This window comes from Symphodus melops, assembly GCF_947650265.1.
Source record: "Symphodus melops genome assembly, chromosome: 21".
Taxonomy (NCBI): Eukaryota; Metazoa; Chordata; class Actinopteri; order Labriformes; family Labridae; genus Symphodus; species Symphodus melops.
The window spans coordinates 9,032,386-9,050,628 of NC_136711.1; the positions used below are offsets into that span (position 1 = coordinate 9,032,386).

General features: G+C 38.5%; 1 protein-coding gene across 5 annotated transcripts in view; it reads left to right on the forward strand.

Moving 5' to 3' along the window:
* Positions 1 to 18,243, forward strand: part of LOC306817322 (SH3 and multiple ankyrin repeat domains protein 1-like) — a 56,635-nt gene that overhangs the window by 1,842 nt on the left and 36,550 nt on the right. For 3 of the 5 annotated variants that reach the window (XM_079334106.1, XM_079334107.1, XM_079334109.1), the window contains exons 1-2: positions 10,230 to 10,652; positions 10,786 to 10,839. Coding sequence is in view for 1 of the 5 variants with exons in the window: in XM_079334105.1 (XP_079190231.1) it covers positions 1,268 to 1,297; positions 3,022 to 3,146 (155 nt within the window). In the remaining 4 variants the exon portion in view is untranslated. Of the gene's footprint in view, positions 1 to 1,167; positions 1,298 to 3,021; positions 3,147 to 10,229; positions 10,653 to 10,785; positions 10,840 to 18,243 lie in introns of those variants that run through there. The other 2 variants (XM_079334105.1, XM_079334108.1) reach the window with 2 other exon arrangements.

Below are 18,243 nucleotides of genomic sequence, written 5' to 3' on the forward strand. Positions count from 1 at the left end.
GTGTATTCAATTCTTAACAATTGTATATATTTACATAAAGTTATTGTACCGATAAAAATAAAAACAACTACATTGAATGAAACTAATTTATTTCAGCATATAAAATTAAATAACATATCTCTATTTTAAAGTACTGCATTTTTACAGTAAATTGAACTGATATGTTGCAAAAAAAAAGCATAAAAACTGGTTACACAAATGCTTTAACAATTTAGCATAAAAATAAAAATGACACAATATTAGACAAGTAGCTTGTAGGAATTCACAAATAAACATAAGTAAGTGATGACTCTTCTTTTCTACATAAAGATGAACTTGTGTTGCATTTTTCCAGCTCTGTAGGAGCTTTTGACTGTTAGGACTCATTATAATCATATATCACTCATCATTTCATTTATTGTTCATACTATACAAAAAGAAGCTTGGCAACACAGTCTGAACATATGTGTATCGCAGAAAGCTCTGATAGATATCAGGGTTAGAAAAAGCATTTAACAGAACCCGTTTCTCTGAAAGCTTGAGTGCATAGGGGGTTCACATATTATGAGTTCTAATTGTTATACCATGAAACACAGCATTTGCTTCTTCTTTTAATTGTCCTATGATAGATAACTTGTCTTTCTAATTATATATTATTATGTTTTATATATTTCAAAACTGACATCTCTAGACCTTGCTGGTTGCCAAGAAACTTATTTCTGACCTTTTCCCCCATTTTATAATTCAGTAATTATTTACTTAGTTTCTCTGCCGTTGTGGCTCTTCCCTCATGCTTGGTGTACTTCCACTCCTCCAGTTGCACCCTCCATGTTCAGGGTTTGGTATTCCCCCTTTTCCATTCCCTCTTTTTTCAACTGTTCATACCCTCCCTCTCCTCCACCTTCCGCCTGCATTTGCAGAGTGTGGTACAACCCGTCTTCCATTTGCTCTTTCTTCAGTGCTTCATAGTCACCCTCTCTCTTCTGTCTGCCGGGTGCCTCAGGGTGCAGGGTGTCATACTCGCCCTCCCTTCGAGTACTACTCAACATCTCATAATCGTTATCACCCTTTTCTCGTGACATTTGCCCCACATCCTCATAAATTCGTCCTAAAAACAAAAACAGTGTGACGAGATGCATATAGTGTACTGAAAAAAAAGTGGAAACAATAGATCCATACCTCTGGCAGCTCTCTTCCTACGCCTCATGTAGAAAGCCAATACTACGGCTGCCAAACCAAGAATCAACAACAGGAAGACCAAAACGAGGAAGATGGTTTTGATTGGAGGATGATCTGCAAAAGAGGCATGCATGGAATGGTTAGTGTATTTTTTTAGTGTATTTGTAAAACAATTATTGACATGGTGGCCGACATATTTACATTTTAGGTTGAAATGAAAAAACTACTTTTCAAAGTGGATTTTCCACCTAGAGGACAAATCAACATTTCTGAGAAATGTCCTTTAAGAAAAAAAACTTCATCAGAGTAATGTTATTTATTTTGTCCTAGTAATTCTACATTTTAAACCAGCATTAGTTTGGACCACTATCTGCTTTGCTTCCTGTGCAGCACATCGTGCTGAGAGTAAAGTAAACTAGGAAGTTGGAGCATGATCTGCTGAATTAAATACAAAATAACTCTCAGATAAGGCTTATGTCCACTGATCTTTTCAGCCTACGGATATGTTGGTAGGTTTCTTTAAATGGTGCAGTGGATATAGATTTATTTTGACATTAGTCCAAAATAAACGTGCAGATTTAAACACATTGGATCCTACAAATCCCATCATGCAACTCTGTTTTTTTTTTTTTTGGGATCTAGCCTAATAAGGACATTGGCTCTTTTAACTCCTCATCCTCTTAACATTGTGTCCTGTTTCTAAGTATTTCAATTCTTCAAGCAAACTTGAGACAACACTGATGGCGACAACATTAATTAGCAGGGACTTACAAACAAAACTGCTGCTGAGAAAAGATCTCCCGGTTTGCCACACAGCTCTGCATGCATAGGTGCCACTAGCTTTTGGCATCATGAATCCTTGGCTGGATTCCATTTTTGTCCATGGCTGATCATCATCACTCTTATAGTACCAGTTATAGAAACTTACACTGGGGCACAGTGGACACGCGCATGAAATGCCAACGTTTGCAGAGAGGAACGCTTTCGCAGGAGGGACTGAAAAAAACAAGTGAGGAGATGGATGCTAAAAAAGGTCAACTGGAGAGAAAAAAATATGGACACGTATAAGACACAGTATCTCACAAACGCATACCTTGGATAAGCACATCTTGCTCATCAGAGACCCTTCTATGGGGAGGCTCAGCAGTCTGGTCTTTGTATCTGAAGGTAGACATGCACTTGTATCTGCCCCTTGCAGATTCTGTCACATTGGGGATTTTGAAGGTTGAACTGAAACTTTGCTGAAACATCACATTGTCTTTGTAGAAAACAATTTGGCTGGTCTGATCTGTGCCCCAAACAAGGCACCTCAGAGTCAGACTCTCCCCAACTACAGCCGGCAGAGGGTACATTTCCAGTGATACCTTATGGATAAGATTCTCTGGAAGAAGATGATAAATCTGGGTTTAGTTTTATTCCTAAAATTTAAGATCCAAAACATTTCTAAGACTAGTATACTTTTTATTCTTCCTAAATCAGCAAATTGAGAGATAGATTTAAAAAATGTATATAAAATGTAATTTATTGTTTAATTTGAGCTGATATATATTACATAAAGTATCACATGTCTGTAAAAATATTGCATTGGGAAACTGGTTACAAATAGTGAGCTACACAAAAAAACCTGAAAGTTTATTGCTGTGTATGTACTGTAATGTAATAGTGTATGTAATGGTGAAACAGAGCATTACAGTTGGCCTACCTGAGGTAATGACTGTGATTTGGTTGCTCCTTTTTTGTTGATTGTCGTTCGTACACCAGAAAATAGTCTCAGGAACGGTGAGTTTTCTAGGTTGAAAGTCCAGACTTACACTGTCTTCCTCCAACCTCAGCATGATCTTCTTTGTCCCATTTCCTCTGTAGACCCAACAGTTCCATCCCTTCAGACCCTCTTCATTGTCCAGCTGCAGGATGACTGCCCCCCCGACCCGCATCACCGGCTGGCCTGTCTTGATAATGAGCGAGGCACTGGGAACGTATCCTGAATGGTAAATACATATATTATCCCATTATTTCTAAAGGTAGTTTATTACCCTTTACATAATGCAGCAGTTTGAGCTTTAATACTTTACCATGGACGTTAATATTGAAAATGTCACTCTTTTGACTGTTGCGTTCACATTGATAAGAGCCTGAGTGCCCTGGGTTGGCAACCACAAACTTCCAGGTGTTATTCGTCTGCATTTGTTCAGCGTCATTGAAGTACCATTTCACTCTGCTCTCACTTGCGTGCCCACTACAGCTCAAATAAAAAGTGTCCCCCGAGAAGATGTTGGTAAGTGGAGGAGACAGAGTAACTAAGAAGGTAGGAAAGAAGAACAGCACATTAACGTAGGTGTACTCACACAATTTGTTTTGTTACAAGGAATGGTAAAGATCTCTTAAACATGATTATTGCTGCCCCCTGCTGACAGTTTGCTGCAGTTTAGTGCTAACAGAGAGAAGTTGTAGGCCCAGCATTTGTTGCTGATGTGTGCATGCTGAATACCTTTTGGCTTTTCCTGGCATCTGGACTGGAGCACCAAAGCTGTAAAAATAGAAAAAGTGAAACTTAAATAATTTTACTAAACGCGCATTTAAGTCTCCCATTCACAGTATGTAGATTCAAACTGGTGACTTGCAAGAATGTAATTTATTTGCCAGCCTTTATAGATAACTCTTGACTCATCCAGGATTCGTAGAGCTCTGTTTTCTTTGTTTCACATGTTTTCATTGTTGCCCTTTCTTGTGTGTGAAAGCCAACTCTTTAGTTGCATTTTGTCAAAGAGTATCCTGTGCTGTCCATGGAAGCCATACATTTGTTTAGTTTTATTTACCTGAAGTTGTATTTCCTTTTAAGATTATTTTTGGCGTGTTTAAGCCTTTATAATGAAGAACAGCAGGTGATTTTCTTCATCATTTTTAAAATATATTGAATTCCAATATCTTTAAACATTGAAACATGCAGAAACAAACCACTGTTGTAGTTTGTTTCTGTGAAGCGATACGCTGTGGTGTTGCACCTACAGCCGATGAAGAATCTTTGCCCAGTCTTCTGGTCAAGTGTATCAAGTATTTGTTGTTTGTTCCTGCTTTGTGTGATTATCTGCCCTAAGTATGTAGGGTTATCAGACTGAGAATTTGTTTTACTTTGTAATGCAGAAAACTAATCAACACATACAAAGAGCCCTTATGATGATCTTGTAGAAAAACAGCCCCCATCATAGAAAAAAATCTTTATGATGCAAGAAACAAAAGTTAATGACAACAGAAAAAATATGTTTTTGTCATTTAAAGGATTGTGACAAAATTACAACAAAAAACACTTAAAGATTTCTTGTGAAATATCCAAATGTTTTATTTGACCTTTTATTTGTCTTTTGCTTTCTTTCTCTTAAATAAAAAAATATTTCCTATACGTGAGGTGCGATGGTAAAACAAGAAAACCTTTTACTTATAGAAGCGCATAATGGAGACTTGCGAGATTTCATGAAAAGAGTTGACCCTATAGAGATTTTCAATATTTTAGATCATTATCATTATTTAAATCAGATGTTTACATAATCGTACAGATAAATCAAAATGTAGAGCAGATGTTTTTTTATTTAGTTTTAACCACAGTTTGTATTGCCCAGAGATGATGAAATCTGCACCTGTCACACCTTATCAAAGGGAATCGCTATGAGCTTTGTACAGGCCAAACTTGAGCATATCAATTAAATGTAAGACAATTCAGGAAAAAATAAATAAATAAATAAATTGAAGATTTTAACGTTTTCAGACGTCAAACTTTAAATAAAATCCCATAATTTAAGGCCCAGTCTCTTTTGCTGGCCTGGTTTTGCTACATGTTTGGACTAAATGTCTCATTTCGAGGCCCCTCTGAGGAAGTCCAACGCCTGTCCAAGAAAGACAGAATAATGATCATATGTATACAGGCCATGAAGCAGGTTTGAATAGTTTCTTACGAAGCAAATCAAATTAGGGACTTGTTATTCAATTTCTTAATCAACATCCTCATGTTGTACACAAATAAATATTTTTTCTAGTGTTAAATTGTCAATTTTTGTTCTTTCCCATCTTTGCTTGGCATGGGTTTAAACCTTTTTTTATTTAATTTTCTTGAAACCTATCTCATAATGACGCTTGTCCCAGATATGGGCAGGGTCATTTCATAGACTGAATAAAAGCTTGGGTTATTAGTATAGGTTTTACATTATGTTAAAAATGTTATCAATTAATAGTATGATTTTGTGTCCATCTCATTTATACACCGTCATACACTACAAAATAATAAGTGTGATTTAAAATAAAACAATAAGATATTTGTGTGCATTACTTTCAAACATTTCCCATTCCATCTGAAAAAAGATTAATATCTTAAATAATGCAATATAATCTTAAAAGTACCTTTAATCCCAGCTATCTTACATTTTTATTTCAAAAATATTTTTACCTGCCAGGAGCAGCAGCTGTGTTCCTCCTGTCATCGCCCTGCCTGACTGACGCTCACAAACAGAAACACAACGGTTCAGTCTGAGAAGTGACCAGTTACTTTGTTGCTATAAAGGGCATTCAGTCAGTTTAGGAAGTTGTGGTTAGTGAAAAGAAAGACACCAGGAGGTATTGCAAAGCTGTAATTTCTCTGCATGCTAAGGCTTGTTTTATACTTCTCTTTTCTACCTCTCTTCCTAGTGCCTTACTAACAGTCATCTTCTCAGAAGTGGATTTGCACATTTTCAGACGTTGTCTGATGGCGAAAGAAAGAAGGGAAAAGTCATGTAACTTTTTATTATTTATTTATTGAACACCTGCAAAGAAAATAATGGTGACAAAGAGACAATTAACTTAACTTACTCCACAACATTGTAACAACAACACAAACTTATTCATGTCCTCTTGTAATTCACTTTAGTGTGCAGATGGGCGTTTTCTACATATTCAATATAGAAAGATGCTAAAGTATGATGTCTGACAAACTAACTCAGAAGTGAGAAAAAAAAAGACTCATCAAAAGCTAAATCCGAGCATATGCTAAGAAAAAGCAAAAAAGGGGCATTCCACCAGACTAAAACAAGGCCAAACGTGAAACTACTTATATGTAAAACAGTTGTTTGACTCAGCAGCCAAAGCCAACGGGTAGGAGAGCATGTAGAGCTTACACGAAAAGCACTGACAGAACATGAAAAAGCATTCCCAACTAGGGAGACTTTCTAACAATCATTTTTAAAGATAAGCGTATGCCCCCAAATAAAAACAAGAGCTCTAAAATGATAAAATGATCATATGGCATCTTTAAAAAATGATGAGCGTGCAAAAACTGAGGGCTGCAAACAATACTCGAGCTTCCTTTTAGGTACAGTGACCACTGACACCACAGTGTGAAAGATGGGTATGAATCACACAGATGGAAATAGATATGGGCCTCAAGTGACATCTGATAATCATCAGCAACATGTGACAATCAGTAATCATCAAAAAGTAGTGATGTTGTTGAATGTTCTCAGCAGGAGCTCTGATCAGGTTTAAACATGACCACAATGTAACGCTAACTAGTGTTCAGCTGGTTGTCTGCAAGTCGTTTGAGGTCAATGTGATTTCATGGTGTCAAAGGAGACACTGATGATACTGCTGATTTCCGACCGATGTCACTTCAGCAACTTTTCTGTAATGTGTGAAACAAGAACTCAAGTTTTATCGAAGGGTGAACTTGACTCTTCTTCTGCCGCTAAAGAAATGCATGCATGAAAACACAGACTAAAACATCCAAAAGCCAACTCTTGGTGAAAACTGTGCAGAATAGATGTCCAGTTTGACAGCTTGTCTGCAGAAAAAGTCAAAAGGGTTACACCCGCCATGGTGTGACTCATGTTGTTTCTATTTTGGGATTCACGACATGGGCAGATCAGTAGTTGTTTTCTCACATTTTGCGAGACTTATTTCTTAGACGTGTGCGCCTGTTATGAAAGGTCATCAGAAAACTGTGTAACCGTTAGGGCATTCGTAAGATGTGAAAAATAAGAGTCCTGGTAGCATCAAATAATAATAATAACAATAATAATAACTTTACTTATATAGTACCTTTAAAAACAAATGTTTACAAAGTGCTTCACAGATAAAACAATTACATCATCACAACAGAACAGAGATCGACAGACGGGCCAAACAGAGAGTATAAAAATCACATCAGTGCAACAGATGGATACAACAGGCACGTATGAGGCCATTAAATACAATGAAGGAAAATGAATTTAAAATCAACTAGGAGAGAAGTAAATAAAAATTGAGTGAGAGTTGGAAGACATCCCAGGCTGTAAGTAGAATGAGGATAAAAGGATACTTGAAAAAGTACAATGAATAAGGCAACAGAAGGCTGAAGAGTTAAACGTTAAAAGGAGTAGGAATTAAAAAAACACTCTTAGCTGTATAGTAAGTACAGGAAGGGATACATTAAAAGGGTAAAACATATATAAGAGGAGATGGATAAAATGGCAAAAGCAATACAAATGAATGAAGGAAGAAAATCTTAAAAGGCAAATCTCATAAAAGCAAGTCAATAAAATATCTATATCAAGTGTTTAGATTAGGTTTAGGATCTATGTTTTAAGATATATGTGTCTAGAAACACTATATACGATATAGAAAAAATGTTTAAGGTCACTGTTGTAGTTGCATGAAGTTGCCACCAGAGACCAGCAATGGACCAGTTTTTCTTCAGAAAACATTACAATGACGAAGCCTTACAGCAAGTCTGAGCCAGTCACAAGTACCATGTATTAAAAAAGATTCTATTGTTTGACTTGTATTGATGGTGTTTTTGGAAGTCTTTTGAAGTGCACTGACATTGTAGAGGCATCATGTTATGTTTCAGGGCCAGTGGTTTCCAGCAATACTTTCTCCATGCTTCAGTTTCATGAGTCGATATCTGCACTCTACTTCCCCCTCTTCTCTGCTTTTCTTCTCCTTTTCTCTCAGGCTCTACTTCAACCAAAGCAAAGACTCTTGAATCAGTAAAACACAGAGAGAAAAAAGTTGGAAGCATAATCTGACTGTTTGCTCCATCTGCCCCTGACCCACTTTTCTCTCCTTGCCTTTGGCATGAGAGCCGCTAACACAGAAAGCAAGAGGAAAGCGAGTTTCTCAGAATGAGATCGCTGTTCTGTAAATGAAGAAGATGTAAGTGGGATGAATTCACACCATGCACTGGTGCACCATTAAAGGAGAGCACCCACAAGAGCTCTTAGCAAGGGTTTCAATACAGATGCCATGTTGTCCTTAAAAGGTTAGATCTGGCAGATTCATGTACAGCTCCTCTTCAAAGAGTGCACTCCTGTCATTAATGTATTTCAACCTAGCTTATCTTCCTCTGTATGCAAGCCTTCTCTTCAATGGACTCTAAAAGCACCCATAAAGCGAGCACAAGGACAGATTTCACTCAAACACTCTGCCTAAATGTAGTTCACTAAAACCCACATTTTGTATAAACTTATTTGGTATTGTCTCAAATGTCCCACATCAGAGTACTTTATATATTATTGCTGGCTTCAGTTTTTGTTCTTTGCTTTAGCTTTGTGTGTGTGTGAATAAGAATGACCGTACAAAAGGGAAATAAAGGAGGAGTGTGAACAGTAAACAGTATTGATGAACTTGCAGCATCACCATCACTACGTCAACATTCCTCCTATTCTGTGGTTCAGTTATTCAAACTTAAGGATTAAAGAAAAAGGAAGTGACAGTCATGGTTGTGTCAGTGTGAGATGCACTGTAAATACTGTAGGGTCACACAGGGGTCTTAGTCTGTGTTTAATGTCTGTGGTAATGTCTTGTGTCCTGTCTGTGATGAGCTAAACAGGAGATTCTTTTGTCACGTTTAAATGTTTTGTGTATTAGTTTTTTATGTCTAAAATATTTTGTAGTTTTTCTTGATAGCATAACATACATAGCTTTAGGTCTGCAGATAGTCATCAAAATTGGCCCCAAATAGAGAATAAAGCCTGTCTTTAGGGCATCATACTGTTCAGGCTTTACTAACACGATTCATATCAAGGAGGCAAGTAAAGTTCATCCTAAAGGACTCGTGTAGTGTAGAGAAAATCATTCCTATCGTATTCAACTTAAATCCAGGACAAAATAAGTCAGTTTAACCGTTCAACAAAAAGATTCTGTCCTAAAATAAACCTCAACTCATTTATATTCCAGAAAAATGAAGCACATTTTTTATCCAAACCTTTTCATTGTTCAGTCCACACTTAGACTATGTCAAAGTCTTCAAAACAAGTCTAATATCCAACAGAGATTTACCATTGTGACTAAAGAGTGTGCGGATGAATGCGTCAGTCTCAAATGGATGAAATTGGAGTATACAGAAGAGAGGATCTACTTCCATGTCTGATTTCCCCCAAATCAGCTTTTTTAAGTGATCCTGTGAAAAAAACAAAGACAACATGTTGCTCCAATATTTAGCATATCTTCATCGCTGTGTATCAATAAGGTATTTCTCGTTCAGCTGATGCTCGACTCGAGTCCATGTTAAGTGTTTGATCAAGACTTTTAGAAAGTTACAACTGATGAACTTAAGTTATAGCCCTCTCAGTAGAGAGATATTCAAAGTACTAAAAAGTAAAATGTGTTATTTGGATTATCAAGACTAACAACATTTTCAATGCTGTGTGCAAACAATGTGCCATTGAGCTCCACTGAGATACCACTAGGGGTAACCGTGATTGATGGGCATAGCGTCTCTAAATGACAGTGCATCACTCCTCCAAGTTTGTTCAAAGTCAAAGCAGTGGTTGGTCACTTCCTTGATAGATTTATAAACAGCGCTATCACATAACAGTAATATCCTTCACTATCTTTTGTTTGGACTCCAAAAGGGGACAGAGAAATATTTTATGAATGGAAGAAGCCTGAGCAGTGTGCCTTTATTTGTATTTGAAGTTGAAACATTTCCTCAAGGGGACAAAAAGTGTATCATATTGTACGAGGGGGAAAGTAAAGTGTCCTGAATTCATCCACTGTATGCGAGAGGCGGAGAAGATAAAAGGGAGGGAAACGTGTCCATGTGTGTGTTGGATTGATAGAGTGACGGCAATAATGAGCAAGAGAGAGGGAGGCGAGGGAGGAATATGTTAAAACATTGAGATGCAAAAAGACGCAGAGTGGGAGAGAGTGATGGAGAAAATTGGGGATAATTGAAGAAAAGAGCTCTCGGGTGAAAAAAAAGAGAAGCAGTCCATAGAGAGGGTGAAGAGTCGCTACACTGTGGAAGTACAAAGAGAGGACGAAGGAGCAGAGGAGAGTGATCAATCTAACAGCTGAAGCAAGGGAGATGGAGAGAGTGCGCCGCGCCGGAGAGAGCGTGCATGAATGTGTGTGATAGAGAGAGAGGGAGAGAGAGAGAGAGAGAGAGAGACTCGGCTCTACAGGGGCACACAGTAGGTGAAAGTGTGAGTGTGTGAATGAAACGGAGAAAGAGAGGCTCAGGCTGCCTCACATCGATGCACATTCAGAAGGCATGAATATGTGATTTTTAAACTAGAAAAAAAGAAATTTACTTTATCTTACTTTTCTTCATCCTTAATTTATGACCTGGATCTTCTTTTTCTAACCCTGGTTCCCTTTTAACTCTTTTTGTGGCTTATCAAGGAGGTCACTGCGGATAAAATGAGGAGCAACACAGCCTGAACTGCAGACTAAAAGGTATTTACTTCGATTGTTTATTTGAACTCCTGATCAATTAGAGTAAGTGTGAATGAGAACAGTATCTTTGTTTACCTCATAATCAACGTAACGAAGAGAGTTCATCATAAATAAGATGCAAAAACTACAAATTATACAGAACAAATTATGGTTTGAACTGAAATTAAAAGACAACATGAGAAGTACAGTGCAAATGAAGAAATGATCTCGTAGACGGGGTGAAAGTCAGTGTTTTATAAAAAGAAATGCTTGCTGCTGTAATCGTAGCAGAGAGGGGGGATGGGAGGGGGTCCCATCCTCTGGGGTCTCATGTTTTCTGTAGGTGGGAAGAGGGGAACAAAGTGGGACAGAGAAAGAATTACACACGTCACAGAGGCTGCAAAGACACTCCACAATAAACGCACGTATCACTCCGGAGCAGCTTTAAGACTCATTAGTGAGAGTGTCATGCTCCGCTGTAGTGCACAGAAGCTTTATTAGCTACGGTTTGCAGCGTGAGGCGGATAAAGGCTATGCAGATGTATTTGCTTGAAATGACGAAATTCAACTCACAAAAAAGATCCGCTAAAGGTGACATTCACACTTAAAGGACGTGTCTTCTAACAGACACAATGGGCAGTGATGGTGGAAAAGTTAATTTCCTCAGACGTGGCTGTCATGCTGAATCAAACTATATGGTCATAATTAAATCCCCTGGGACTTGTTAAGACCCTGCTTCATGTCGATTACATCATGGTCATAATGAACTGTATATAACAGTATATGAAAATCCCCACAGTTACAAAGTAGGTCATGACCTGTTGTAATAAAGGGAAACATGCACTGCAGAAGAAAAATGTGGGGAATCATCCAGGTTGATAAAATAAGCTTGGATCATTCTGGGAGTTTGGAAAATAAAAACCTATTATGTGAAACCTATTTCAACGCTTGATATAGACACTCACAGGATTGTTTTAAAATGTAGACAATAATGAAGACTGAATAAACTAGAGCTCATCAACACCCACATTTCACACACTTCTTCAGCTACAACATGTCAACGTTGTTACCTGTCTGCAGTACTTGTGTTGTCAGCTGGAGGAAAGGTGGGAACTCTCCTAAGGACTCCAGAGAACTGACTCACTCACACATCTGAAGACACACACACACACACACACACACACACACACTGTGCAGTGTGCTCAAGCTTTGTGCACTTCCATCCGATAAATACAACTTAATTGACTTTGCACAGCCTCCGAAGACCACCCCCCCCCCCCCCCCCCCCCCCCCCAACTTCTCCAGGAGCATGTTTTGCTGCTGGAGAAGTGCACCTGGGGGAATTCATTTGGGAAAGGAAGACAATAACCAGGCAATTTAGAGCAGAGGTGGCACCAAGATTAATGGCTTTCCAAACAACACAGAACAATTGATCGTAATGGAACAAAGACCTGTGACGTTATCACTTGAGAGTGGACTGGGGGATTATACGTAATCTGTGACAAATGCCAGAAGAGAAAGTGTTCCTAAAAAATTGAGGAAAACATGAAAGACTAGAGGAATAAACTAAATTGGCACGGAAGCTAAGATGTCTCATTGGAGCTGCCTCTCTGATTAAGAAAACGTCCAACTGAGTTGCCCACTGATTTCCACTCCATACTGTCTTGTGTCATGCTGTTCTGTTCTGACTGGTCCTGTTCTGTGCTCTTCCATCTTCGCAGGAAGAGCAGGAATCGATTAAAAACAGGCCAGTCTGTGTAGCAGATTTGACAGTGCTATATAGTCCAGATATTCCCCAGGGTTTGGTATGGAAAGAGTGTAGGGCAAAAGAGAGGCATGCTGAGGGAATACTTCCAATGACAGCTCACTGTTGTGAAGCAAGACAGCCAGGCTCTGTTAAACTGCAAGACACTCCTGTATCCATGAAGCAGAAATGCAAAACCTACAGCAGAATGGTCCTTTAATAAGTCCCATGGGAGTATTAAACAAGGCTATAGCTGTAAGGTGCAACACAAAAACAAAATAAAGGCACCCTTTTTTTTTTTTCCTTTTACAAATGTTCCTAATAAAAGCAAAACCCTCACTTAATTATTCATTTACTATGAATTCCAGGACAAACAGTGTGAAGTCTCAGAAAATCAACTCCACAGACTTGACATTTAAAGTGTCATCAATAAATAACCTGAAGTCATAACTCAATGTTTAAATAGAAATGATCGTCTAATTTGATTTTTAATGAAGAGTTATTTGTGGAACTGAGAGAGTCTTGTTGTGCTCATTAAGAAGGAACACGACAGAAGAGCAGTTTCCCCTGACTCTGCAGGCTTTTCATTATTACATAGAGAGCGATTTCCCCCTGGGGAAAGATCTGGAGGATTGCCGTAAGCCACGGGAAGAAAAGAAAAAAAAAGCCAGCAAACTGCAACACATCCACCAGTATGAGGAACTCAAAGTTTTGCTCCAGCTTTACAATTGCACAGATGGCTCCCAATGCAACAACTTGGAGCCACGCATGATTACAGGGACAAACACAAGTATGTCATCTTCAGCTTTTATATCGCCCACTATTTGGAGCGTTAGATATCTACTGCTACACTGTGAAGTGAAACAGGAAGAACATATCACAGGGCTGTCAACCTAGTAGGTGTCATACACATTAAGGGATGGTATTTTGCCCACCTCATTAACATCACTGTTTTGCTGATGTAACTAACTAACTAACACACTAACCAGCTGCTGTTCTAAACCAGTCAGGTCAAATGGCTCTTTAGCCAATGTAATTTGGGTTGATTAACGCACATAAAAAGAACCTAGCAGCAGGGTGTTAAATTCAAGCCGATATCGAAGTACCTTTTACATGCTGTCTTCCCAATGGTAAATAGGGGGAGACTATTGGGGAAGAAAGTGATTTCCAAAATGGGGCCGGTGGGGGGGAGGCCCGTGGGCCATGGTTATGAGGAGGAGTGAGGGGAAAGGCTACTTAAAAACAATGTATACCATATTACGCTTCTAGACTGCTAGCAAAGCATGGAACGTTTTGTGAGAGTACTTATCGGTGAATGTAAGGCTGATGATGAATCTACACTAGACAACAACTACTAAAACAAAGACAAGAAGATATGGCAATCATATCTCACCCTCAGCTTCACCTGTCTAATGGTGGGAAATGAAGAGAGCCACACTCCTTCCTTTTGCCACATTCTACCCGAGGCTGTTCTTTCTGCATTTCTGCATCAACACACTGTATAGATCAGAGCTTAAAATGAAGTAAGAGTCTCATAGCTGCACCCCAATCAATCAATCTGTTTATATTGCGCCAGTTCATACAAAACTTGATCTCAAGACACTTTACAAAAGAGCAGGTTAAAGACCTTACTCTTTGTGTTTATTTAGCCATTGGCAAAACTTACAGACATTCTAGTTTGCTATGTTGTATAAAGCCTGTTTTCTTTTAGAGCCATTTCAACGTCCCAATTAATGAATGAATTGCCTGTAGCCTAGCGGTACAGTAAGTGTGCGCCCCATGTATGGAGGCTTAGCTCTCCAACCAGGTCATCCATGTTCGAATCTGACCTGTGGCTCCTCTCATGCATGTCATTCCAGACTCTCTTTTCCCGATTTCTGGCTCTATCCACTATCCATTCTCAAAGTAGAGGTATTAAAATCCCAAAATGAACCTTAAAAAAACATCACAATTGATACTGTATGATAGTTACTATAAATAGAACTGACCAACCAACTTTAGCTGATCCCCTTTGGTTCAATGACCACGACTTCTGACCATAAAAAACAATATGTCTTCTCATAATCTTTACAGATATATAGTTTATGATTAAGAGTGATTTAGATGTTATATGTGCAGTAGACTGAATAGCTTTCCAAAACATCTCTTTGATAGAAAGTTCACATTTAACAACTTCATTGCTTTTTCCATCTACATCCAACCTTGGTTTCGAGAGACGCTCCCCAAAATACCTTTAGGTATCAAGATATGTGACGTGCATATCTTGTTATGGATTTAGGATAAAGTTTATTATTGAATCCTTTGCTTGAAGTAAAATGCACTAATAGCGCTGTCTTTAAACAAGTTACAGAAGTTTATTAAAAGTGTGAAGTGCAAAGTAAAGACTGAATGCTGAGACTAATTAGAAGGTGTTACATTGTCAGTGGGTGAACTGTAATGGGGTCTGACAGGCATCGACCTGGCCCTCACTTTGTCAGCCATGTCTAACAGTATTTATTAGTTTCTCGTTGACTTTTGTCTCTTAGTGTTACCTTTATGTTGATGGACGTGAAAGGTAAGTGAAGCTGTCACTGGTGCACAGTCTATTTGTGGCTCTTTTTCTGCCGTATAATCCACCTTAAAGCCTTTAACCTGCACTCATATTTGTGTGTCTGACTACTTTGTCTGTGGCCTGCTTTCATTGTATTTGAGGCCTGCAGTATTTGGTCGAGGGCTCAGGGAGAAGTATAGAAAGTAAGGCGGTGTATGTGAGAACATTTCTGGGTTCCAGGAGCTCCACGGTCTGTTTTATTAGAAATGTTTTGAACATGCATCTGTGCTTCCCCTATTCTTGTGTTGTTTTGAAACAGAAGGCAACCTGCTACGCAGTTTCCTTTGAAGTCTCTGTCTTCATGACATTTTGATGCACTTCCTCTCATATTACGTGTACTAAGAGGAAAGATTGCACCAACTTTTGTTTCTTGCTCACACACACACTTGTGTAACACTATTTGGTTGAGTGCTGCTATGGAAATGTGAACATGGGTCGATGATTTGTTTTCGTTTTATTCATTGCTCAGGGATGAGCTAATACCTAAATAATAACAAGAACATTATTTCTGATTTATTGGCTCCAATAGATTAACTAATTAACTTGTGTTAATAACCACCAGTAAAAATAACAGTAACTCGTTCTAAGACGTTATTGTGCTTCATTAATATTGTATGAAGACTGAAGGTTACAATTTTCACAGGATTTGAAACATTGCTCTCTGAAGGGATTGACAATCTTTGGCTCCTTATCCACCTGTAAAAACGCTGTAAACACAGCAGCAGGATATTTGTTTCATGAAAGACTGCTGGCTTTGGATATAGTTTTTTTTCTTTATTTTTAAACTGCAAATTTATAAGATAACTTTGAAAAATGTAAGTATTAGCTGGACACAAGGAAGCTTGAGGACTGGTTTTAACAAGCGTGTCCAAATGCGTGTCTGGAATCAACACTTGTGATCTTGTCTTACTCGATCGCTCATTCCGCAAATTAACAGCGAGTCCAATCGACTTCAGCAGCCTCAAAAAGAACATCATCTAATCAAAAGCACCTATGAGCTTATAGAGCGACAAAAGAGGGAGCATCTTTAGGTGCCTCACGATATGATTAAATTTCAATTCTTGGGGTCACAATCAATACTGAGTATATTTTTGATTCAAAACGATTCTTGAATTAGTATATAGTTCACAACTTAATCCAGTTATCTGTGAAACTAGCTGAATTTCTTGCTGCTCCATTTCTCCTGAGTTAAAGAAAAAATAAATTGGAAGTTATGAATCTATTTAAAATCTCAGAAGATTGTTCCTTAAATCGATCTATTATTCACCTTAATCTCCTCTATGAAACCTCTGTATACTCACTGCATCGTAATATTGTAAATTAACTTTATGCGTATCAACCCACCTCCATAATCCTGATAAACTCTCCGAAACTTTCAGGGTGAGGGGTACTGTATGTTTGCACAAAACAATATTAGGGAATATTAAGGACTACTGACCACAAGGGAGTGGGAAATCACTTTTATATCCTGAGAACAGGGTGCGAAATATGGGGGGTCTGAGACCCCCTGATTAACACTTGAACACCACTGAAAACCTCAACAGCAACATTTTGGGGGGTCTCTGGAAAAAAAATCACCTGCAATTGACTTTATATTCTGCAGTGGACCAAAGAGAAAGAGAGCGATGTCCACTGTTTAGTCTTTGAATACAAAGCACACAACTATTCTTGGGTTTGCTGCATCTTGATAAGAAATCTCCCCACATGTGGGTCAAAGATCGGAACATTTTAAAACGAGTTCTGTTGTCTTGCACAGAGCCGCTGGAGACACTCGGTGCGTTCAGTGCTGTCGTCCAAACCATTGGCAATTAATTATTTGCAGCGTACTATCAGCGCTCAGTGCGCGTGCAGACAAGTGAGAGTGTGTCCGTCGTTGAAATGATCCCGACCTGACACATTACAATTCTCCAGTCCGCATGTTTATAGAAGTATTCCAATGAATGCATTGTTGTGTTCACATGTATCTGACTAACACTTGAAACGTTAAAAAAAAGATTAGATCATGATTGTTTTTCAGAAAAGACACAAAGACACACCTTGTGGGGGAGATCCCACTACCCCACAAGGTTTACTTTAAGCATAATTTACTTTAAATTGGAGGTGGTCATTATTGTAGAGCTTAAGATGTTATAGGATCACTAATGACACACATTAATAACAGGTATAAAAAAGGTGCTTGGAACTGTATAAAACAATGTTTACTGAAAGGGGAAGTCATAAAAATAGCACAGGGGATGTTCACTCCTATATCTGTGCTGCATTGAGGTCCCCCAGCCCACCCAGCCAAGTTTAGCCCAAGCAAGGCCCACAGCGCATGCTCCACCTGACCCAATTTTATCCAGTCTGAGGGGAAAGATAGCCCACTTTGATCTACACAAGACTGGTCGCTAAGCCTGGGCTGAAAGGTTTGCCACTTAATGCTGCATTCTAGCAGATGTTTTTCTTTCCAGGACAGATGTGTTTGAAAGCCATTTAAAGAGTCGGGGTATAACACGACGGAGATAATACCTTCTAAATAGAGGGTGCTCTATGGGGAGACAGGGATTGTTAGGATCGAGCTCGAAAACAACTCAAAGGAGGGGGTTGTTGTTAAATAGAAAGCTTGAAGTAATTATTAGAATGATCCTCTTAATTAGAGATCAACAGAGTGATAATTTGATATTTGATTAGCTTCAGATATGCAATTGACTGAATAGGCGTCTTTTTAGATTAGAGACGAGCACTTCTCTTTCTCTTTGGGAGGACAGACAATGAATCTCTTGCTCATTTGTTATGTCTGTAAACTTAATCAAAGGTGCAATGATTGTCAATTAAGCACTTTGATTCTCTCAGATGTTTCATGCACAGATTTAATAACAGCATGAAAAGACCGATCTTTGTCATTAAAATAGAAAGCAGCAAAATCAATGAAACAAATCAATGAAATTAATTAAACACGCTTTATCTGTGTTTGAGAAAACACAAAGAAGCTTGTCTTTCCTTTTTGAAGTTAACTTTATCAAGTGCTAATGCTAAAAATAGCACTTGTCATTGCCCGTCCCCCTTGAACTCTTACATCAGAGCACCACCCCCAGACCTAAAAGCCAGTGAT